The sequence below is a fragment of the Acomys minous genome (genome assembly GCF_964271855.1).
Source record: "Acomys minous genome assembly, chromosome: 4".
In the NCBI taxonomy this organism is placed as follows: domain Eukaryota; kingdom Metazoa; phylum Chordata; class Mammalia; order Rodentia; family Muridae; genus Acomys; species Acomys minous.
Window position 1 is genome coordinate 102087016 of NC_140486.1, and position 24952 is coordinate 102111967.

General features: G+C 46.2%; 1 protein-coding gene across 2 annotated transcripts in view; it reads right to left on the bottom strand.

Moving 5' to 3' along the window:
* Nucleotides 1-233: 233 nt before the first annotated feature.
* The window catches only part of SMARCAL1 (SNF2 related chromatin remodeling annealing helicase 1), a 50563-nt gene continuing 25844 nt past the window's right edge, over nucleotides 234-24952 (bottom strand). For both annotated transcript variants that reach the window (XM_084779489.1, XM_084779488.1), the window contains exons 10-17: nucleotides 21724-21864; nucleotides 19208-19423; nucleotides 13676-13746; nucleotides 10512-10614; nucleotides 7725-7907; nucleotides 6064-6164; nucleotides 4458-4554; nucleotides 234-552 (exon numbers count right to left, since the gene is read on the bottom strand). In XM_084779489.1, the coding sequence (XP_084635615.1) occupies nucleotides 313-552; nucleotides 4458-4554; nucleotides 6064-6164; nucleotides 7725-7907; nucleotides 10512-10614; nucleotides 13676-13746; nucleotides 19208-19423; nucleotides 21724-21864 (1152 nt within the window). In that variant the 3' untranslated portion in view covers nucleotides 234-312. The remainder of the gene's footprint in view (nucleotides 553-4457; nucleotides 4555-6063; nucleotides 6165-7724; nucleotides 7908-10511; nucleotides 10615-13675; nucleotides 13747-19207; nucleotides 19424-21723; nucleotides 21865-24952) is intronic.

The following is a 24952-nucleotide window of genomic DNA, read 5'->3' on the forward strand; positions in this document are numbered from 1 at the left end:
TGCTTTATAGACCAGGCTGGCCTCGAACTCACAGCGATCCTCCTGCCTCTGCCTCCCAAGTGCTGGGATTAAAGGCGTGCGCCACCACGCCCGGCTTCCACTGTCTCTTTTAATCCAGAAAAGTTAAGTAACTAAGCCTTCAAGCAGGCCCCTGTCTAGGAACACAGGAAGGGAAATGCTGGTACCTACTGGCCTTGGGCTTTCCTGCTGCATGGCAAAAGGAACACAGACTGTTAAAAAAAAAATACTTTATTTCAATGATTCCCATGATTTTTGGATGTTTCTTTTTGTTCTTTCCTTTCTTTCATCTTTTCAAAAGGGAGAGGTAAAGCTGTCCCAATTATCAAAAAAATCAAATCTCCTTTTCTTTGGTGGACTGTTTTCTAAGGTGCCTTCTTCCAGGAGGTCCCCCAGATCCTGAGAACTACTTCCAGAGATTCCTGAAGTACTTCCTAGTTCAAAGGACTCTGCCGCCTCTAGGAGTTCCATGTCAGTTCCATCGTCTTCAAAGGACTGCTGGAACAGGTCATAGATGGTCTTCTGCTTTGGGTCCTTTATCAGAGAAAGAGGAGAGAGTGTAAAAGGAGGAAGCTAGGCCTAACACTGACCCTCACGACAGCATAGTATTCACCCCGGGAACTGCGTGCTCATCAGACTGGCGGTAAGCCAACAACCTGAAGAGACGTCCAGCTTCTCAGTGTCCTCTCTGCTGCGCACGGGCGAGAGGTAAACAGAAAAGATGGGTGCAACAAAGAGGCTGCTCTCACAGTAAGATGCACGACAAGAAGGGTTTCTTCCTCCTAATTTTCCATATCCACAACTCAATCTTCCCATGGCTCCACTAGTCTCACTTCTTCCTAAGCCTGAGTCTTTCTAAATGGAAGGTAGTTAAACTGTTACTCATCTTCTGTGATACAGTATACCTCATTTTCAGAGTGGATACCTGTCCTTGTATCTGATGTTAAAGCTACAGATGATCAAAATGCACACCACATACATCTGCCCATCACTGGCAATGTTGAAGCCAAGCCTAGCAGTGACGACGACACGTGACAGGCTGAGTCTGAACTCCTGTTTTTACTTTTTTCTCTCCACCCCGCCCTCTGCACCCTGACCCGAGTCAGGGTTTCTCTGTTACACAGAGCTCTGGTGTCTTGGACTCTCTTTGTAGACCAGGCTGGCCTTGAACTCAGAGCAATCTGCCTGCCTCTGCCTCCTGAGCACTAGGATTAAAGGTGTGCACCACCACGCCCAGTTGAGTCTAAGCTATCTCATGGTTCAGGAGTGCATTTTTAACATCATTGTGGAAATCCACAGATCCATAAAACTGTTTAAAATCAAATGTTGAGTGAGGGAGATGGCTCAGCGAGCAAAAATGCTTGTTGCTAGGGCCTCTGACCCGAGATCAATTCCTGGTGCCTGCATATGAGAGGAGAGGACCAACTCCTGTGTGCATGTGTGTGCCATGGCTCATGCCTGTGGATGGACAGACAGACAGACAGAGACAGACAGAGACAGACAGACAGACAGACAGACAGACAGACAGACAGACAGACAGACACACACACACACACACACACACACACACATGAATGATGAATAAATGTAGTAATAAAAATACTCAGTTAATTCCTAGATCCCAACAAAGGTTCTCTCTACATTTTACAAATCTACCACTATTTTCATAATCCCTCTGCTTGAAATTGCCAGTATGTTCTTTGGCTCAACAGATTTACTCCTGCCGTCACTTTTTCTTAACCAGTTGCTTTTTTATGTATGTGTATGTGTGTACGTACGCCATAGATGTGGGTGCCTAAGGAGGCCAAAGGCAGGCATCAGAGCCCTGAGGTTATAGGCAGTTATGAGCTATCCAGTATGGATACCTGGATCCGAACCCTGGTCCTCTGGAAGAGCAGTGAGTGCTCTTAACCACTGCACCATCTCTCCAGCCCCTCAAGTTATTTGTAACTTGAGCCATATATATCATTTGGTACATGCAAAGTTTACAACAGCTCAGTCGCATTTCTGCGCCTGGCTTCTTCCCACCTGCAGAAGCCTCATCTGACTGCCAAGCACCCTTTAACAGGACTCCCTTTGTTGCGTCACGGGCTCTCATATGTCCACCTCAAGACTGCAGCTGCTTCTCTGGCTCTCTGAGTCTCTGCAATTAGGTCTCTATGTAAGCAGTCACTATTTCCTAACAGATTTCCTCCACACTGATGGACAGCTTTGAAAACTGGTCAGGGGAGCGAGTCACATAAGGACTCCAGATGGCTGCATTAACCTGTGCCCCAGCATCCCAGCCTTTCAGAACTGGAAGTGGTATCTGAAGACCATTAAGGCTTCACATCTTGTGAAGGCCGCACTTATCGGCCCACCTGTGAGCACATGAGAAGTCAAGACAACTTCACAAAGCAAGGCTGCCCAGTCCCGCAGAAGTGCCTGCTCATGCCCAACTGATCATGAGGTGACAACACTAGTCATGACCTGGAACATGCATAATTAACTGGAATAAGTTCCAAGACCAGATTATTCTTTCCTTTCCCCTCTTGGAAGGAAGGCTGTTTTTACTGAACAAAGCTCTTTTGCTTTTGTCTCCATGAAGGAGAAAGCATTTTCTCTTTGCAGTTGCTAATGAAATTCTCAGCCCTGTCTTAGTAAAGATAGGTAAGTTGATAAAGTTTTAATCAAATTAAACACTGGTAAGTCTCATTTATATCACTCTGCACTTGTATTTTGGGCAGAAAGTTTTTAATGGGTTCAGAGTTTCTGAGAGAAAAGGCAGGATAAGAAAAGGGTTGACGAGAATCCTTCAGAAGCAAGCCTTCTCTTTTCAAAGGGCGTTATTAACTTAGGTGTCCTTAGCATAGTCACCACCCAGATGTATCAAAATGTCCTCAAAACTTCAAGGTAAGGCCATTTTAATGGTGTCTCAGCTCCTGGTTTTGTCTAAAAGGGTATGTTATGGTGTGGTGATTTGAATAGGAAGGCCCCCATAGACTCAAGTGTTTGAATGCTTGGTCCATAGCCAGTGGCACTATTAGGAGGTGTGGCCTTGGAGTTGGTGCGGCCTTGACTGAGGAAGTGTGTCACTAGGGGTTCAGTTCTCTTTCTGCTGCTTACAGACCTAGATGTAAAGCTCTCAGCTCCGTCTCCAGCACCATGTCTGCCTGCATGCCGCCATGCTTCCCGCCATGCCAATAATAAACTAAACCTCTGAAACTGTAAGCGAGCCCCAACGAAATGTTTTCCTTTATAAGAGTTTCCTTGGCCAGGTATCTCTTCACAGCAATAACACCCTAAGACATATGGTCAACATGCAAAACTATGGTGTCTGTTGAATGTGGTATCTCAGGCTTGTAATCCTCTAGCATTCAGAATGCTGACACAGAAGGAACATGAGTTCAAGACTTGCCTGGGCCATAGGAGAGCCTAACTCAAAAAAGCCAATTACTTCAATAATTGTGTGCGCGCGCACGCACACACACTTTAGAAACAAAGCAAATGAGCAATGAGAAGCTCAGACTTTTAAGTGGTAGCCACATGAAGACTTGAGTGACTGGTCATGCACTGTCAACATGGGCACGGCTGTGTCAAGGACCCATCGCCCCAGACCCATGGAAATGGCAAAGCCTCCTCTGCTCCAAGTGTGAATGTTGACAGGGTGTGTAAATACAAGTATTTACAAACAAATGACCAGGGTGTGCAAAAACCAAAAACTACAGCTACCCCCTCCAGGATGACTGTAATCTGGGGTTGCTTCCCACTTACGCCTCCTCCCAATATTAGCTGGTCCTCCTCAACACTGTGAACGCGGGGAGTTTCTGCCTTGTTTTGTAGTAGCTGCTGCTGCTTGCAGAATAAGCACAGCCACCCGATCCCAGCTTTCCTGTCTGTGCGTCTGTTCTTTTTCCATTCTCTAGTCACTCAGTTAGGTTCCAGGACCAGGGTGTACAGGATGTGGAAAGGCATGATGGCTCCATCCTCTCCAGGGCCAAGAAGCCTCCTTTAGGCACCTCTGATAGTGTAATAGCATGCACCCGTCATGGGAGGGTGTTCTCTGGCCTCGTACACTTTTTAACAGAAGGAATTGTGGGTTGAGGTGGAAAGACTTGGGCTGATTCACATGCTATGTGACTGTGCTGGGACAATTCTGTGGTGGCCATGCTGGTGCTGCTACTGCTGTCTTACTGCTGGGGACAACTCAACAGTTACCATGGGGAATTTTCCATCTTTTGCTCATGGCCTGATGAAAGAGACAGCAGTTCAGTCTTGGTTCTGAGGAGTCTTTAGGACACATGAGAAGCAGCAGGAACAACCACCACTTCCTCATAAGAGATGTGACGGACAGAGTAACTGCAGGCCTGCCTGTTCTTCCCCTCTCAGGACCCAAGAGCTTGGCAGCCAGCTCACTGCCTCACTTTATATAGTGACAAGGGGTGACGTGTTGGCATTACCTTGTAGATGTAATCAGTAGCTTCTGTCATTTCTGTGAAATCGGTCTCAGAAACCCCGGCTTCCCCCAGAACTTTAATCTTCTCTTGAATCATAGGCCTGTGAAGGAGAAATGAACTGAGGTAAACACAACCTACCCAGAACCCACAGACTGACTAAATGATGCCCCTTGATTCTGACGGAATTGTAATGTGGTACCTATGGCACATCTTTGCACCTCTCAGTCCTTCCTGAAATACTTTCCCTGTCTCGACTGGAAACAGTCCACTCCTTGTACATAATGCCAGGAGATTAATCCTGCCTCATTACGGTAAGAATCTGAGTTTGCTGTTAGGAGCTATCCCATGAGCAAATCCATTTACAAAGAGCGGAAGTAGGGTGACAAGCCTGCGCTGTGGAGGTGAGCTCCATAGTCACCGGGCTGAGCACAGACATGGAGAGCAGGCACTAGTGGGATAACTGAGGAACTTCACATCAGGAAGAGAGGAAAGGACTGAGAAAGAACCTGGAGGAGTTTTACTTAGATGATAGACACAAACTTCAAGGATTGAAATGTAGCCCCTTAGGCCTGGTGGAGCAAGCCTGTACTCTCAGCACCACAGAAGTCTGAGGCTCAAGGATTGACAGTCCAAGACTACAGAGGAACCTCAAGGCCAGCTTAGGCACTTAGTGAGAGCCTGTCTCAAAATGAAAACTAAGAAGGGTTGGGTGATAAAGCTTAGAGGCAGAGAAGTTGCTTAGCGTATGCGAGGCACTATGCTCAATCCTCTCTAACACCCCACCCCTCCCCCAACACACACACACACACACACACACACACACACACACACACACACACACACAGCTAAAGCCTGCCACGAAGCACTATGTGGTTCAGAACAAACCACTTTCTCCATGCCTAGCCTTGAAAGAAGTGACTATCATATCACATCACATCATAAGAGAGAAAAGAACACTGTCCCCACTTAAAAAATGCTGTAGCTGTGAGCAAAGCACTCTTTGTTTGTTTGTTTGTTTGTTTGTTTCAAGACAGGGTTTCTCTGTGTAGCCTTGGCTGTCCTGGACTTACTTTGTAGACCAGGCTGGCCTCGAACTCACAGCAATCCACCTGCCTCTGCCTCCCAAGTGCTGGGATTAAAGGCTTGCGACACACACCTGGCTCCAGTGGAGTGTTCCTAAGTTAAACTTTATTGAATGTCTAAGTTCTTCTCCCTCTTGGGCCAGTGGGAGGGGCTACTTCCCTTTATTCTCACTGGATTTTCCCTGTGGGAAACATTAGTGATGAAAGCCAAACTGGGCGGTAGTGATGCATGCCTTTAATCCCAGCACTCGGGAGGCAGAGGCAGGTGGACTGCTGTGAGTTCGAGGCCAGCCTGGTCTACAAACTGAGTTCAGGAGAGCCAAGGCTACACAGAGAAACCCTGCCTTGAAAAACAAAAAAACAAAGCAAACAAACCAACAAACAAGAAAAGCCGAGCGTGGCCATGGGAAGCAGTAAGTGTCAGAAACCAGCCTCAGTGCAAGCACAATTACTGAAGGAGCAAAGAGGCCACACCCTCTGACCCAGGCCAGTTCAACTCCTCCTCCAGGCCACACACCCAGACATACCACAGATAGTCATCTGCTGTGCCTTTTGCCACGAGGTAGTGAATCCCCACTGAGCTTGTCTGTCCAATGCGGTGCACTCGGTCCTCGGCCTGGATCAGTATCTGTGCGCGCAGGGACCAAGACAGTTAAGGAAAGGCCTTAGGGAGCCCAGCCCACCTCAGTGAGGGCCATCTACCCATCAAGCCCCAGTGAGCTTCCTTTCTTATAAGACTGAGAGAGACTCAAACAAGCCTCAGGGCCTGACATCTGTAGCAGAAGCCAGGCTTGGGCACTGTGCCAGAGCTTGTGAGGAAAGCACGCATACAGGCTCTGCCTCCAGTCTGTGCTGAGGGACAAATGACAGAAACAGGCCCACTTCCATTTCTCTTTGGGGACTTAGAAGTTATCTTCCAGGGTCTGCAGATGGGCCTCAGCAGTTGAGACTGCCTGTTCTTGTAGAGGAGCTGGTGGCGCACACCATCTACAACTCAATTCCAGGGGATGAGATGCTCTCTGCTGACTGCCAAGGGGCACCAGGCATGCACGTGCTGCGCTGACATACATTTAAGAAAAATGATCATGTGCATAAAATAAAAATGTATCTGAAATTTAAAAGTTATCTTCCAAATATCTAGGTGCATCACATCTAAGAAAGGGGTCCTGCATGATGATTAGGGATGGGTGCTGCTTCCATGTGCTGGTAAGCACCTTAATAACTGAAACCAAGATACTGTTTATGAATGGTCGCAACCTTCGAGCCTACCCATTAGCAAAGCAAGGGTGGAAAGGTGGCCTTCAATCTCAGCATTGGGGAGGCTGAGGCAGGTGATTGTTGTGAGTTCAAGGCCAGGATAGCCAAGGCTACACAGAGAAACCCTGTCTCAAAATACAGAACAAAACAAAAATGTGGCCAGTAAAAACAACATGTCAGAAAATTAGAGGGGAAATTACTTTTCTGAGACTCAGAAGAAATGTTTATGAATCCAAAGGTCTTAGGTCTGCCATCACAGTCCTTGGTTATCAGTCACTCAAGGACACAATGACACCGAGCAAACACCTGGTGCTGTCACTCCACCTGAGGCCCCTACTCAAACAGCTCACCCAGACAATTAACAAAAGAGGCCTGGGTGAGTGCCTCTAAAGGCTTAGCTCTCCGGGTCAGGATCTCTACTTGGGCTTCCTGTGCCTGCTTTCCTCACAGGGGAGATGAAGGCTAGGACCTTTCTAGCCCTCTGCAACAGGGCTTCCCCATCAGTAAGACAGAGTCAATGATCCCGGAGGGTGCTGTGGAGACCTCAAAACTGCCCAGCAGACTTGCAGTGCTTGAGACAAGTGACTATCAACAAGTACAAACACAAAAGTAACCAGAGAAAGACAGGACTCAGTGCTAGGAACACTTGCAAGAGCATGTAGTCTTCTTTTAAAAAAAATTATTTTTATGTGTATGAATGTTTTGCCTGCATGCATATGCACCTCATGTGTACCTGGTACTCATGGAGGCCAGTACAGACACCTGGAGACTGAAATTACAGATGGTTGTGAGCCACCATATGGATGCTAGGAATACTCCTAACTGCTGAGCTATCTCCCCCGCCCAAGGATATATCTTTTATTATTCATTTATTGTTGATCTTGTATTTCTGAGCATGACCAATGGGATACCTGTTAACTATATTCCTTACCCCTGGGTTCCAAAACAGCTCGGCAAACACCACCAGATCAGCTGAGGAGAAGGTGAGGCCCATGTTGGCAGCGGTGATGGACAGCACTGCCACAGTGTACCCTTTGGACAGCTGGAACTGCTGGCATAGATCCTCGCGGTCTGCTGAGGGGGTGGAGCCATCAATTCGGATGAGCTGAACTTGCTGCATGACAATGGAGAAACTGAGGTGGGCTGCGACAGTATCAGGAGCTGCCCAGCTAGCTTGGCTAGGTAGGGTCCACAGACAGACCCCGCGGCATTCATTCAGGGTTGTATCTGCTTTTATGAAATTGAAGGTTGGACTAACACAATGGTATAAGCACACACTGTCATAAGAAATAATACAAAGACTTTCTGTACACGGGGCTCAATTTCCCATGCTGTAGCCTTTTGTAAAAGTATACAATAGTATTACTACCAGGATGCCAACTTTAATACAACCCAGCTATCCTCAGATTTCCCATGCTACCTGTGGGTGCGTGCGTGCGTGCGTGGTGCATGCATGCGTGGTGCATGCATGCCTCTGTGTGTGTGTGTGTGTGTGTGTGTATGGGTGCATGAATATGCCCTTGTGTGTACATGGGTGCTCTTTCACATGTTTTTTCGTCAGCGATGGTTTTTTATGTATTCATCTCCATAATGGTGTCGAATGGCTCCTTGATCACAGAGTATATATACAGAGTATATATTGAATGATTCTACATTTATGTCAAACTCCAAAAGGTGCAAAACAATCAAGTGTGAGTGCAGATCAGTAGAGCCTAGAGAGAGAAGAGCAGGAAGGGGCAAGAGGGAAAGATGACAGGGGCAGCAGGAAACCAGGGCAGAGGGTAATGGATGTGCTCACTGTCTTATCCATCTGAACACTTTATGAGTGCTCTATCACCCGGCAATGACACTGCAATAAAGCCAGCATTTAGTTATTCCTTTAGCTTCCTAAAACTCAAATACTGTGGAAAAAAGAAAAAAAAAGTAAGAGTCTTGCTATGATTACCAGGCTGCTTTCTGATAAATAAATAAGATACATGTCAACATAATGCACTTTTATCAGCAGTGCAACAGCACACACTTTTAAAGCCCTGGCTCGTCTGATGAAGGAAAACAAACTTTTGTCAAGTGTGCTACTGCTACTGCACACCTGTAATTCCAGCTTTCAGAGGATGGAGGAGGATTTCAAGTGTGAGGCTAGCCTGGGCTACATAGCAAGATCCTGTCTCAGAAAAAGAAAAGAAAAGAAAAGAAAAGAAAGGATCTATCCACTGTTTTACTTAGCTACTGGTGGAGCTGAATTTTTAAAACAGCCACTGCTGTTTCTTCTTTCAGTCACTTTTTATTTCCACTAGAAACCAGAATTGGCTTTGTATTCATAGCAACCATTGTTTCTATGGTTATACGGCGTGCTGCTAGTCTCCCTAGCATATTCCCTTATATCATTTTGCTTCCAAACTCTCTTTTATTTTGTGGTTAGAAATATCTTGGTTTTATTACTTAATAGCCAGGGGGTGAGCTGGGCATGGTGGCCTTTAATCCCAGCACTCAGGAGGCAGAGGCAGGTGGATTTCTGTGAGTTCAAGGCCAGTCTGGTCACAAAATGAGTCCAGGACAGCCAGGGCTCTTGTTACACAGAGAAACCCTGTCTCGAAAAACAAAAACAACACAACAACAAACAAACAAACAAACAAGGGGCTGGAGAGATGGTACAGCGGTTCAGAGCATGTTACTGGTCTTCCAGAGGTGCAGAGTTCAGTTCCCAGCTCCCAGATTAGGGTGGTTCACAACTGCTTGTAACTCTAGCCTCCAGGGGATCTAGTGCCTTTGGCCTCCACAGGCACCCCCCCTCCCCAACACACACATATAAATGTAATCAACAATTAAACAAATCACCCAGGACTGGTGGCGTAGCCCGTCACCACAGGCACAGAGAGTTCAATGCCCATCTGAGCTACAGAGTGAGTTCAAACCAGTCTCAATAAATCAGCAAGACCTTGTCCTTTAAAAAAAAAAAAAAAAGGTATAGAGGCCAGGAAATGTAGTTCAGCGGCATATCACATGCACAGTGTTCAAGATGTCCTGGATTCAGTCTTCAGTACCACCAAAATTAAACAAATCTTTAAAAAAAAAAAACCAAAACAACAATAAACAAACAAACAAAAAAACACCTCAAAACCTAAGTTTTGATGTAGTACAGCGACACTTCCCGTTTTCAGCTTGCGTGGGAGATCCACAGGTGTTGGATTTTACTGTGTCCCTTAAACATCATAGAAGTAGAGGTAGTGGAGAAAGATAAAGGACATGTATCACCCTAAACTAAAGCAAAAGTGAGGAGGGATGAAGATGCGGTGTGTTTCGTTCTAATGCACATCCTTGGAACTCCCTCCGGATAGCTGTTGCTCACGCTATCAAAAGATCTACCAAACGCTACTGAAAAGCCAGACACTGCCCCATGCAATCAAGAAAGGCACCTGGGTAATGACAAGGAGGACAGTCACATAAAGGGTTTGCCATTTTCTTGCAGGTTAGTTGTGGTATGAATGCAGAGAATGGAAGAGTCCCCTGAGACACTAAAAGCAAGGCGCCTGCTTACAGTAGGGATGTCAGAGCACCTCGTGTGGGGAGACACTTCACAATCCTCAGAAGGCCCTCAGCAATGTTTCTAGAAGCCACGGCCTCACTTCTTTCCTTAGTCCTGACCTGATGCTGCGCAGAACAGTCTGACATACAAATCGCAGAAGTCAAGACCCGACACCAGGCTTCAGAGGGGGCTTACCTTCCTCTCAAGTTCCTTAGCAACTGCATCCAGAACCACCTTATGGTGTGCAAACACTAGAAACTTCTCTCGTCCACCCTCCAAAAGGTCCAGGATATATTCACTGTATTTGACAATGATAGCAAAGCAGATTAAACATATAATTGTAGTTACCAAAAAGTGACGGTAAAAACCTACAAGATACCTGCCCTCTCCTGCCCATCCTCACACCAGGTCATATGGGCAGAGTAAAAGGGGAAAAGGATCTTCTGACATGTGTAAAAGAGTTTTATACTCTCTAGCTATCTTACATACACAAGCCATTCTCTGTAAGCAGGAGCTCCATGTGTCTCTGGTATGTGTTTCTATGTGGGATTCATGTCATGTACATTACTATAATAATCATCAGCTTGCATGTTAGCTGCTGTTTAATCTGTTTTTAGCATCATCCGAAGAGGGTCAAGGAGTTCTTGACACAAATCCCTGTAAGCTCAACGTTGAGAAATAAATGATAATAGAGAAAAGACATTTAGGGGTGGCTCTCCTCTTCCCTTCTACTGAGACCACAGATGACAGAGCCAGTAGCTCTAGCAGTGCTAATGAGTTCTTTTTCCAGATAAGGGAACAAAGTGGGAGGATCCCACTTGCTTGGTTTTTCCATTAATTTAATTTTTCTATCCACTATGTTTGTTTTTTTAAAAATTGTTTATTTATTTGAGTGTTTGCCTAAATGTGTGTATGTGCACCATGTGTGCAGCACCCACAAAGGCCAGAGAGGGTGTTAAATACCCTGGAAATAGGGTTATAAACAACTGGGAGGAATGACATGTGTTGCAGGATATTTGATCTCATTGTGAACTCCAAGATTGTGAACTACAAAAACCTGTTTCTTGTTGTGGTGTGGCTCAGCCCTAGCACACACCTTTAACCCAAGAGCTTTTTGTAAACAAGAGCGATAGCCAACCATAGGTCAAGAGGCAGAGAAAGCAACTAGTTCACAGGGAGTACATAAGTAAACAGAGGAAGGGGGGCTATTGAGTTTGAAGAGTTTTTAAGACAGCGTGGAGAAGAAGAAAGGGTTTTTTCCTTCTGGGATGTTGGCTGAGTAGGAAGAACAGCTTGGTGCTTTCTCTGTCTCTCTGTGCTAGCAGACTTTCACCACAGCATCTAGCTCCTGAGTCTTTATTGGTAAAATTGAATGTTTGGGATTTTTGTTTTTAAAAGTAATACCCATGGGTGCTAGAAACTGAATCTGGATGCTCTACAAGAACAGTGAGTGCTCTTAATCACTGAGCCATCTCTCCAGCCCCAACTATATCTATCTATCTATCTATCTATCTATCTATCTATCTATCTACAAGCCTTGTCTTAAAGGCAGAAGGCCATTGCTGGGAACCTATAGGGTAAAGAGTCGCTCAGTCAGCTCTGTTCCTCTTAGATTAGCACCATGTTGAAGTTCATAATCTCAAAGGAGAGGTGACCTGTACAGGTAACTATTGCTCACTCCTTGTGACACCAGGGCCCTCACCTAGCCCATGGTCATCCCTAGATAGGGACTCATCCTGGCCAAGTAGACAAGGCTTTCTTTGGGAAGGACAGGTCTCAACAGATTCCTACGATACATGCAGGGCTGTATAGGCAAGTGGACTGCCCTGTAAACATCTAAGAATTATTTTCAAACAAAATTACAACTGACCAAAGTACCAAATTAGACTGCAATTTGTAACTACCGTATTAACAGAATCTAATTATTCTGAGAGACATAAAATTTGCCATGATATAAGTGAAAGTTTATTGCCACAACATTGAAAAACCACAGGGTCACAAAATCAACTTGGTCAGCTCATAAAAACCTCTGGCCCCAATTTCCCTAATGGCCCTTTCCCCTCCACATCTGACACAGCTTAACTGCTCTGCTTATTTCAAGTTTCTGTTTCACCAGAATGGACATGCTCGCCTACTACAACATGGTTGTCTGTTTCACTGAAAGAGCTCCACCAAAAAGAAAACAGCGGCAAAGAGGGGCAAAGAGAAGCAGTGGGGAACAGTGGAAGTCAGGATTTTACAATGTATGATCGCATTTCTACTCATTAGATGTGTGTGACTCAGAGGTCTAGAGACTCACATGAGATTTTCTCAGTACCTATACTTAACAATGGGGCCACTGTGGACACATTCCACAAAGAGACTCTGAGTGTGAAACACACTGAGGTAAAAATTGCTTAGAAACAATAAAGCAGTACACATTTACTTGGGGTTTTGAGAAGGCATTCACGAGGCATGGCCCAGGTCTATGAGAGAGCAAGATGACTGGACTTAAGCTTGGGATGCAGTTCAACATAGTGTGCTTGCTGGCTCTGAACAGTGTTGTAGGTTTGAGCTTGAACAGTACAAAAAAACCCAACCAAAACCCAGTACCAACCAACCAACAAATGAGTGTTTAATGGTTATATTTAAAATTCTAAGGGAAATAGACAGCTGTGGGCCTAATAACTGCAGCGAGGCACCCCACAGGCCCTGGAGGGAATGTGGCAAAGAACCGTCCCCTTGTCATCTGATACTTAGTATCAGAAATGGGTCAGCAGGGACAATTTGGGGACAGGTGGGTTGTCAGAGGATGTGGGGGGTGAATGAAAGGACCAAGCACATATCTTCCTTTCTCTACATGCAGATCTCGGTCTCACAGCCAGTGTGGCACTGCTCGCTCACATGAAATGTGCTTTCATTGTGAGGGGATCACAAGGGCCATTATCCCACCACACAACATGAATGTCAAGCAACTAAAACAACCAGGCAAAGTGCACATTGTTAGGATTGCCTCAAGTTCTGTCTGTGGTAAGGTTGTGCACATGTGGGCCAGTGTGTAGGGAGGTCAGAGGACAACGTCAGACTTCTTCCTTAGTCTCTTTTGAGTGACCCCAGTTAAAAGGTCTCTTACTGAACCTAGAGATCACTGACAGAGCCAGCCAGCTGCAGGCCTCAGTGCATCTTGGTGTCCCCTCAGCTGTGGTTACAGGTGTGTACCACGCCCCCTGGCTTTCTACGTGAGTGTTTAGGATCCAAACTCAGGTCGTCCTGCTTGTGCTACAAGCACTGTACTCCCTGAGCCATCCCTCTGTCCCATCCCATAATCATTGCTTTTAAACATGCGCGACAACAAAAGGTGAACCCTAGTGACTACTTACATGACACATGGGATTTTAGCTTCTGCCGTTCTGTTGAAGAAGACAATGAGGGCCTCTTTCTGCTGCTGCTTCTGTGAAAAGGAGAAGGAGAGTTTAAAAACCCACTCTCAGTGCTCTGGAATAAGCTGACCCAACTGGAAATACCCTGAGCTTTCCCACATAGCAACCACACAACTCTAGCACATTTCAAACCTATTACTCATATGTTTGTATGATCCCAATTCCTGTTTTAAAATACACATATTGAGCTAGAGAGATGGCTCAGTGGCTAAGAGCACTGGCTGCTCTTCCACAGGACCAGGGTTCAGTTCGCAGCACTCAGGTGTGTGGTTCATAGGCCTTTGAAACTCCAGTCCCAGGAAATCTGACACCCTCTTCTGGCCTCCACAGGAACCAGACCACACACAGCACATAAATATTCACAAACTCAGAACTCTGCCCAGCCTCTCTAGTGCTGGGATCACAGGCATGTGCCAACACCACCTGGCTAGAAATATATTTTTAAAGTAATACACGAATGTGAGCAGGAGAGACATCTCAGTGGATAACAGCACTTGATGCCAAGCCTTATGATCGGAGTTTAATCCCTGAACTCATACAGTAGAAAAAGAGCCAGTTCCCAAAATCCCCTGACTTCCACTTGTGTGTTGTGACATGTAATTGCCCCCCAACACAATAAATAAGTATAACAATATCTTAATATACCAATGTTACATGCAAAAAGTACATGAAATCAAAGATAGTTATTTTAAAAGAAGGGTAAAAGTAACACTACTTAGTATGTACAGTGAGAATTTTGGTTTTTTTAAAGACAAAGAAATATAAGAATATGTTTTCAGTTTAATACTAGGAGTGGGGATATGAGACTGCTTTGCAGCAGCTGCTTGTGATTTCCCTCATGCTCTGGGCATGATTTTGCCAGCTGCAGATAGTCTCTGTGATTGTGTGACGCTGGGAATTCTGGGGGCTTTTCAGAGGGCATCAAATGCCAGGGCCCTGATAGGCACGGTGGGCTGTTGTTTGTCGTTGGTGGAGGTGTGTTAAGTAGTCATGCACAAAGAAGAAACAAGAAGGAGAAATTAGATATCCTGACAGTGAAGATGAAACTTGCCCCAAGGAGTGTGAGGCCCCTAACGAGCAGGAAGTAGTCTAACAATAACATTGCCCCCTCTCCAGCCCCTGACTTCATTAGGGATCTCTTTCCTTTCCTCTTTATCCTTTTTTCTCTCATATCTAGTGTTGTGCTGAAAGGGAAGAATAAAAGGGGTAGAGAGGGGTGGAAGAAAGAAGAGCCTGCAAAGCAGCAAACGCCGGTTACAATCACGACCGTGCAGTATTCTAAGAAATATATATGTACTAACTAAAAAATGAAGACTGCTATGAGGAAGGCCTCAACTACGTGGATGAGGATGGTAAAGCAAAGCACTGAGGTAGTTTTAGTTGTTGCAGTTCTACTAAATAGCAGAGGTAGAAACCATAGTGTTTCTGGGGAGCTTAAATATCTGGGCTTGGAACCGGATGGTGGGAATTCAGCAGCCAATTCACAGAAAGCACCAAGCCCGGAAGTCACAGTGTTCATAAACGCCACTTATTACCAGTGTCTTCCTTTACTCTATACAGCAGGCATCTATTACATTATTGACATTACTGTATTTTCTTTTTCTTTTGGCAATGCTGGGGAATCAAACCCAGGGACTGACATGCTAAACAAATACTTCCAGCACTGACCTTCATCTTTAGCCACTACACACACACACACATCACCACACACACACACACACACACACACACACACACACACATGTATACACACACATACATGTACATACATATTTTTTTTTTTCGAAACAGGGTTTCTCTGTGTAACCTTGGCTGTCCTGGGCTCACTTTGTAGACCAGGCTGGCCTCGAACTCACAGTGATCTGCCTGCCTCTGCCTCCTTTGTGCTGGGATTACAGGTGTATGTCACCATGCCCAGTTACTACACAGTATATTTTAATGTAGGAGAAATCAATGGTTTTATCTTTAAAAAAAAAAAAAGGCAAACTTTCCCAAACCGAGTAGACATCATAGTCTCTATCAATGGTCTCAACTCTTTTCTAGCTACGGGCACGGGATTCTTAAACACCTTGCAGACTTCAGTCCTGACTCTTGATGCCGTGGGGTTCTCAGGTTTCTTTTCTAGGCTGGAAGTTTGTGTGGAGAAGGGATGCTGTCCCTGGGACCCACGTGGACCTGTTTCATTTCCTTGCTTCCTTTGGTGATCAGGAACCAGCTTTAGACAAAGGACCATTATAACCAGCTTTCCTCGATGAGAAAAGCTTTCATTATAACATTTTAATAAATGGCTGCTTTGCCTTCACTTGTATATACAAAGGATATAAAAATGTCTTCTAGATGGGAAGCCGTGAACGACCAAAGAACCAGCCCTTGACAGACAGGCAGTAATGCCTGACGGAGCAACCATGATGCAGCTGAGCGGTACTTGGGGATGAAGGTAAAGGTGACAAGGGCACTGTCTGCGGAGCCACAAGTCTCCTTATCTGACTAAAACCATGCAGACATGGTTCTGTTTAGCCTCACTGACTAAGGGTTTGTGTGTGGTCACCCAGTCCATGGGCCAGGAGCTGCTGCTTCCCCTTCCTGAAGGAAGTTAAGCGTTTGACTTTCATGAAAGACTGCAGGGATGGACAGCAGATCTCAGGTGCTGGACTGAAAAGCTCTCAGCTGGACACTAAACATCAACTCAGATGTCACTTTCATGTCCAAAGGGGAGTGACAATTCCATGGCATCTAAGGCAAGGGTGACAGTCACCAACAGGCAGAACTGGTGGTAACTGACACTAACCTTACGCACCTCAGGGCCCCTGTCCTACATTTGGAAGCATTAAAATATTCCCTTGTTATTCTATTAGTGAAAATAACAATAAAATCTTATTTTATTAGTTTGGTATGAAGTCAAAGTTTTAGTTGCATGTGAAATAACGTGGGGGGTCATGCAACACACTTAAAAGAGCTATGCGCACCAGTACAGGTTTAAAAGCTGCTCACACAGCTGGCTAAGCTAACTACAGTCCCCAGTGCCTTATTTCATTCTTTTTCTCTCTTGGTTGCCCTGCCCATCAATGTGGTTTTCTTCCTCAACTAAAACAGTCACTAATTTTTTTTTTTTTTGTGTGGTGCCCGCCCTGCCCCTGCCTCAGTTTCTATACCAGGTGTTTTCAAGCTCGCTCCAAAGGCAGGCACTGGGTACAAGTAAGAACCACCAATGGGGCCGGGCGTGGTGGCGCACGCCTTTAATCCCAGCACTCGGGAGGCAGAGGCAGGCGGATTACTGTGAGTTCGAGGCCAGCCTGGTCTACAAAGTGAGTCCAGGACAGTCAAGTCTACACAGAGAAACCTTGTCTCAAACAAACAAACAAACAAAAAAAAACAAAGAAACACCAATGGCCTTAAACCAATCACACATACGACAAACCACCATACGAGCAAAAACAAAAGCAAACAAAACTGTATCTTTGGATCTAAAAGCTCTGCATGCGTGAATTCTCCCAGTTAACATGATGCTTGCTGTCCTTGTTCACTGGTCAGGCATTAAAAGGCACTCCTTTAACCCCAGCACCTAGGAGGTAGAAGCAGATGGGTGATCCCTCTGAGTTTCAGGCCAGCCAGGTCTACACAGTGAGACCCTGTGTAAAAAGCAAGCTATGGGCTAGGGGTAAGCTCAGTAGTAAAGCACATATTCAACATGAACAAGAGTTTAATCTATAGCATCGCCCCCTCAACAACAACAAAAGGAAGAAAATATTTAAAACGTATAAAGTTTCTATTTGCTGAATTTTATTTGTAGAAATCAGAGAAAGACCACCAAGACTGATACCTAGTGGCAGAGCCCTGTTCTAACCAGGCATGGTGGCAAAGATCTGCAATCTCAGCCATCAGGAGATAAAGGCAGGAGCACTGTAAATCAGAGACTAGCCTGGGCTACAAGCCAGACCTTATCTCAAAAGTAAAACCAAACCACTAGCACCACAACAAAAGACCATGTGTAAAAGATCTTCTAGGGCTGTGTGATCTGGCTGGAATACAAACACACCTTTAATCCGGGAGACAGACGCAAACAGATCTGAGTTCAAGGCCAGTCTGGTCTAGAGCAAATTATCAGATAAAGAAAAGCTTACGTCCAGGTGTGGTGGTACACACCTTTAATCCCAAACAATGAAGGTAGTTTGTAGAAGGAAGCACTGATGTTTGAAAGTGATGTCTAATTGAGTGGCAGAAAAGGTGACAAATCAGAGAAGACTTGACAGAATAGGATATGGCCAGCTCTCACATGAAGAGAGAGGAAAGAGAAGCTAAGCAAGAGGCAGTCTTATAGCGAGAGGAGGCAGTTTTACCAGGACAGTAGTAGAGAGATGGGTTGCAGAAAGAGAACTCAGGTAAAGATAGAATGAGCCAGAAAATGAGAAGGATCCAGAAGATTAGAGCAGATTGCTGAGTTAGTCTGAGGTCAAGCAGAGCAATTCTGGGCCGAGACAGAAGCAAGATTAAATAAGTCAGCTAGGAGAGGAGTTTGAGCCAGAACCAGCCAGCCCAGAGCTCAGAAAAAACAAGTAAGGGTGAGCTTATTAAGCAGTAAGTCTCAAGACTAAAACACTCTAGGCCTAGGTTAGAATGTGCGGAGGCTAGAGGCTTCCAGGACTAGGCCTAGGTTAGCAGGAGGAGGCAGTAAGCCTCCCAGACCACAGCTGAGCAAGGAGAAAAAAAGCTACTTTTACAAACACGGTCCATTATGTCCATATCAATGGAAAACTACTCAGGGGTTCTCCCTCCCTTCTTCTCGGGTACTTAGGGTATTGCATGCAATTCTGCACACACTAAATATGGTATGACACCTCACCAGGGCACCCTCTGCCCTGCCAAGTTCTTAAAAGCGATTGGCCAGTCTTGCTTCTCCCACCAAAAGCAACATTGAAAACACTGCATTTTGTCTCTTTTAATTTTTGTTTATTCTGTCACTTCAGAGACTGAGATTGAAATTATCAATGGCTGTGTATTTTCTTGTTAATGAAAATTATAATGTTTTATTTATCCCAAAAGACAGAAACAGAGCTGGCACAGAGTTTGTTTATAGCACTTCGGATGGCACGGCACTGAAGAAGGGTCTGGAATAAAAGCCAGCCAGCAGTGCATCCTGTGTGCAGCTCTAAGTTAAAGGGCAGGAGAGCTGCATCTAACCTCAGCTCTGAGCCTCGCTTCGCTCTCTGTAAATACCAATCCCACCTCCGACAATCCAAAATGCACAGCATAGGCCCACACTGGCATACTCACATGCTCCCTACACACACACACACACACACACACACACACACACACACACACACACCTAGGTCAGGTGACGAGTGAGAAGGGTTGGCTCTTCTTGCTCAGGGAAGTAGACAAGATCATGGAAAACCAGGTTCAGAGACCTTCTGGACCCCATGCACAGAGCAGCTTTCAGAAGGATGTACCCACTCCACAGTCCCCACTCACAGTCTTCTCCTTAGTCATTTCCTTGGCTGCAGCTTCCAGGGCCGCTTTAGCCCTCGTGCTGATGCGACCAGGGTTGACCACCACCATCTTGCGTTGCTTGGCTGGGAGCTGGGAAAGGACGTCTGATTTGAGCCGCCTCAGCATGATGGCCTCCTCCAGCAGCAGCTTCAGCTCACCTAGGTTGGAGGAGCCTGAGTAGTCCCAGCCCCAAGGGAGCTGAAGAGAAAGAGGATGTGTGTTAGACTGGGAGCCCCAGGGGGCACTCTGTTTTCCTATCACCCCAACTGAGGCAGATGAAAGGATGTGGGAAGAGCCAGGCATGAGATAAACCAAACATTCTCCTCAGGCAGCGCACAATTTGAAACTAACACTTCTAGCAGCTTAAGTGACTGATGTTTCAGTTCAAAGGGTGCAGAACATAGGTCGGGCTGAGACCAGAGCAAAGTTCTGGAGTGCCTAGGCTGTCCCTAAAAAAACCACGCACCCCTGATGGGAGGCTGAGGATTCAGACTCTTTTCTCTCTCAAAGAACAGAAGAAGGTGCTAGAAACTAAAATTAAAGCCCTTGTTGAGTGCAAATGAGCAGTGGTAGAGAATTTGCCTGGCATATGTAAGGCCTTGGGTTTGAACCCATCACAGCAACCAACCAACGAACCATCAATCACATCAGCCCTATTCTTCCCTTGTAATCTTACTAGCAATAGGACTGACTTCCATGTAGAACACCAGGGAGCACAGAGCCTCTTGGGCTCTGTGGAGTCACAGCCCAGTGCCTTCCTGCCTCGCCTTCCTCTGGACCATGAGCTGCCTGAGGTGGGGAGCTGGGCTTGCACACTCTAGAGGAGTCAAAGGACTGAGCATAATGCCAGAGGCAGGGTAAGTGCCTGCTAAACTGGGAGAAGAAAGGGTAGAGTGAAACTGGTCCAGTGCCATTTTTCCTAAACAAACAAACAACAACAAAAAAAAACACCCCCCCCCCCAAATTCCACGGACTGTTCACAGTAAATGCCTCCTGACAGCCACTGGTTTCAGAGCTTGCCACCGGCTGCTTTTTCTAGTAGTTCTCCTAGTGCGCGAATCTTGAGGGTAGGGGTATAGCTTGCCCCCTGGGCTATACTCTAAAACAATCTTGGGAAAGTGTGCATATCTTAATTAATTTGGATAGGCTCCCCACCCCCACCCCTGGGTTTAATACTCTTACCTCTTAACCTTGTAGGTTAAAACTGAATAATATCAAAGATTTAAAAACTGAAATAATCACATTGTAACACGGTCCCAAGCTGTGTTACAGTGGCTTGTTGAGGGAAGGAAAGTGGGGTGGCCAGACCCCGGGGACAGAGGAAGGGACAGTCAGGTCAGAATAATGAACTCCAACTTTAGTCCTCCCAGCTCGTGCTCTCTACAGACTCGGCTAGCTGGGGGAGCGGGCCTGTTCAGAGAGCAAATCATTTGCAAATGGGACCGAGGTAAGAGTCGCACAGGCAATGTACAGTCTACTCTGGAAACAATCACGGGGAGAGTGAGCTGCAGACTGCGCTAATGAAATACATGGCTTTTAAACACATTCAACAACCAAGGAGCCACATCATCAACCGCCTAGCAAAACAGTCCGCCATTAACCCTGCGAAGCACTGTGACTTACATTATGCATACTTTGCGAGTAAATAGAAATGCTTTTTAGTATCTGAAGGTTAATTTTAAACATAGTTTCAAAATATGGGAAGCAATCACAAATCCACATAGCAGGGATGTTCACTCATAGACCGTGAATAATTGCAGCCATTTCTCCAAAGTACCAGTGTCTCTGATGCGAATAGGGGCTCGGTATATTTGATTTGATCATAAAACAAATTACTAAGGTCTGAGTTGGTGAGGGCTTACAAACAGTGCTAATGCTTGCCATGCATCTCTGCATGCAGGGCTCTCACTGCCATCCTTGGAGGGAACTGGAGCTGTGCAGACAGCAGGCTTGGAGTCAGAGTCAGAGGGGTGATTTGTGGGGCATGCACACTAGAGCAGGAGCTGCCTGGGAGGCTTCCCTGAGCCCCCGGGCTCACAAGTCTCAGGGAAGCCTCCCAGGCAGCTCCTGCTCTAGTCTACGTGCTCCAAGGCTCTCTGAGGTCTTTTACAGGGGACTTCCTCCCAGGCCAGAACCCCTCATCACTTCATCTGCTTCCTTGGCTCTGCCTGGGCTCCTCCCTCTCACCTGCCTCAGTGCCCTTTCTGGGGCTGCTTCTGGCTTGGATTTTCCTTCTGAGCCCTGCACAGGAGCTGTAAGCTGGATCCAGTCAGCACCACAAGGCCCTACACATCTGGGCAGTACTGCTGGGCCCTTTCCTAGAAAATACTACCCAGAATCCCCACAAGTGTTAAAACGTGGAAGGACAGATTTCATCTTGCCTTTTAAAGTACCCTAATGTCAGAGTCAGAGGCAAACTACAGTGAAATGCTCATCTGATTTTCCCTGTGCCAACATGAGGGTAAACAGGAGGCTACCACAGCAAGAGAACGAATTACCCGCTTGGCATCACAGTAGCGAAGTCCGAAGGCATGAAACTGCGGGAAGAAGGTCGGCTTGACAGCGATGATCTGTGTGTAGAGCTCTGCAGGCCGGGACATGGCTGGCGTGCCCGACAGTAGGATCACCCTCTTGGCCACCTAAAGATAAAACAGCCAGAGATGCTCTCAACACAGTGGGGGAGGAAGGGTGAGGGACTGCTACCCCTGTGAAGGATTCCCTAAGACAAAACATCGAACATGCCACAATGAGGCAGGAGCTGGACGCCCCCACAGCACACCCCAGAAACTGCAAAGCCCCCCAGGCTGCAGCAGCATATTATCCTTCACTTCCTGGGCTCTCTCACTGTGGGCTGTTCTCAACTTTATACATATATATATTGCTATTTGTGTGTGCACATGTGAGGACGTGCATTTGTGTGTGTGCTTGTGAGTTCATGTGCATGTGTGTATGCGCAAGCATGTGCACAAGCGTGTGCCAGTAGAGGCCAGGTCAGCTGGAGCCTCGGACGGTTGTGAACAGCACCATCTGGGTGCAGCAAGCAAGCACTCTTGGTGACCGTTCCACCCCTCCAGCCCGCTCTCAACTGTAAACGTCTCAGATCTTTCCTTGACCAAAGATGGCCAGGACAGGCCTCACTCCAGAACTGTGTGCTCCCCAAATCACAGTACTGTAGCCAGAGAAAAGGCCACATGCGTTGTACAAACCAAATGCCACTGCTCATGCAAGCAGCAAGATGTCAACTGCCATTCCTCCCGTCCCTCCTAGCTGCTGCCATAGCACCTCCACCCCCTGAACTCCTTTTACTGTGGCCCTCACTAGTTTCTTGAGATTGTAGTGGCCACTCCTGGGTGTCAACATGACCACATCTGGAATTAACTAAAACCCAAATGGTTGGGCACACCTGTGAGGGATTTTTTTTTTTTTTTAATAAATCATTGAAGTGGGAAAACGGCTTCTAATGCAGATCATGGAGGTGGGAAGACAACCTTTAATCTGGCCCACACCTTCCGGTGGCAGCCTGCAGAAAGAACAGGAAGACGGAAGCTCGCTCTCTCTAGCAAGTCCAGTCCTTCACCGCCATTAGAGCCTACTTTCTCAGGATTCTGGTGTCTACTGAAGACCAGCTGAGCCATCCAGCCTTGTGGACTGAAAAACTTCTGGGTTCTCGGACCTTCCATTGGTAGACAGTCATAGGCTGTAAGCCATTCCTATAAGTCGTGTTCCCCTAGAGAAGCCTGGCTCATACATAGATCAAGGTCTGCACTGTGTTCCTACTTAGTTTCTGTAGCACCTTGCATCTGTCACAGAGTAGGTGGTAATCAATATACACTACACGCTGAGAAAAAGTCAGAGGAAGGCTAGCTCGTGCTGCAGGGAACATGAGGGATCCAGCATTGGAACAAAGCAGAGGAGAGAGCAATAGGCCTGAACTTCCTGCGGAACAGATGTCTGATATTGAAGTTAAATTTACTATAATGACCCTGTGAGAACAAAGAGAAAGTGACAGAGACAGTCTGTATAGAAGCCTCTATCTGATGTGTTAAATTCTTTGTGTGTATTGTATGTGCATGTTCATACTGGTATGTGTATGTGCATGTGTATATAGTGGTGCACACGTGTGATGTGTGCATGGAGGCCAAGGGTCCCCATCATGGGTCTTTCTCTATCGCTATACCTTACTTCTTGAGACAGAGTCTCTTATCCATTTGGCTAAGCTGGCCGGCCTATGAGATCTGCAGATCTGCCTGATTCTGCTCAAAACCCAGTGCAGGATCCAAACTCAGGTCTCTATGCTAGTGCAGTAGACCTTTCACTCATTGATTTTTTTTCTTTTAAAGGAAAAAAGTCTTTACTAACTTGACTGTATTTCTTTGTTGTTTGTTTTTTGAGACTGGGTTTCTGTATGTAGCCTTGGCTGTCCTGGAATGCACTCTGTAGACCAGGCTGGCCTTGAACTCACCAAGATCCGACTGCCTCTGCCTCCCATGTGCTGGGATTAAAGGCGTGCGCCACCCAACCCCCACACCCCAGCTAACTTCACTGGATTTCAAGATTCAAGCTCATTTTGTACTTACTAAGAACTTTAAATGGCTGAGCTTGGTAGGTGGCACCTGTAATCCCAGCATTCTGGGAGACAGAGGCAGGTGGATCTCTGTAAATTCAAGGCCAGCCTGGTCTACAAAGTGAGTCCAGAACAGCCCAGAGAAGCCCTGTCTCTAAAAATCAGAAACAAATAAACGGGAAAAAAAAAAACCCCAACAACAACAACAAAAGAACTTTAAATGAAGGGACTCAGATCCACTGACTCAGCCTGGGTGTGCAGCAGCCTGCTCAGCAGTGGCCAGGAGGGAAACAGACAGCTTGTGAATCATGGTAACCCTGAGTTCACGGCAGTAGTACAAGGCAGCCACACAAGAACTAAATGTCCAAAGGGAGGAAAGTGGGCTTTTAAAACAGATACACTGACTCATAAAAATAATAATCAAGGTGTAACCATGGTAAGAAAGAGGATTTCTTATAAACAAACGCACAATACATACAAAACTCTCAAAATGCATTTCTGTTCTCTCAGCCGCTGCCACACTTAACCCCACTCTGATGGCAGAGCCATGAGTTTCTCTGGCTACAGTTTTCCACAGTTCAATTTCTGGGGCCTGTAAGCTCCTGCACAGTTAAATGTAGACTCATTGATATAACATCCTGAATGATGTCTGTAGTATCTCTGTGGCTTTCACCCACTCCAGAAAAGCGACAGCAGGGGGGAAAAAAAAAGTAGAAAGGAGAATCACCCTGAATCTACCCTCATGCCTCTGTGTTTGCCTGCGATGGAGCCTGGGCTGAACCAGCTCCCAGTCACATGGTAGAAAGCCACCCCCGGGTGAGTCAATAGTCGGTGAGTTCTCTCATACACTTCCCAGGCTGGAGAGAAGGGAGAAGGATAAAGGAGGGGATGTGGGTGTTGAAAAGGGAAAGGCTGGCTTTGAGAAGAAACCAGAAGACCATCTTATCTGTCACGGAATGATGTAACCTGCTCCCTGCTCAGACCCCAAACTGTGATCAGTCATCTGTAAGGACTCTGATCTGTGCCCACCTGCAAACAGTTGCTATGCTTGTTCTGTCTCTGAGAAAGCCACACCTAGGGAAATCGCAACATGTAAAATGCCACAGTTGTTGGTTAAGACCAATTAGAATGAAGTCTGTGACTCCAGGTGTAAGGATTAAACA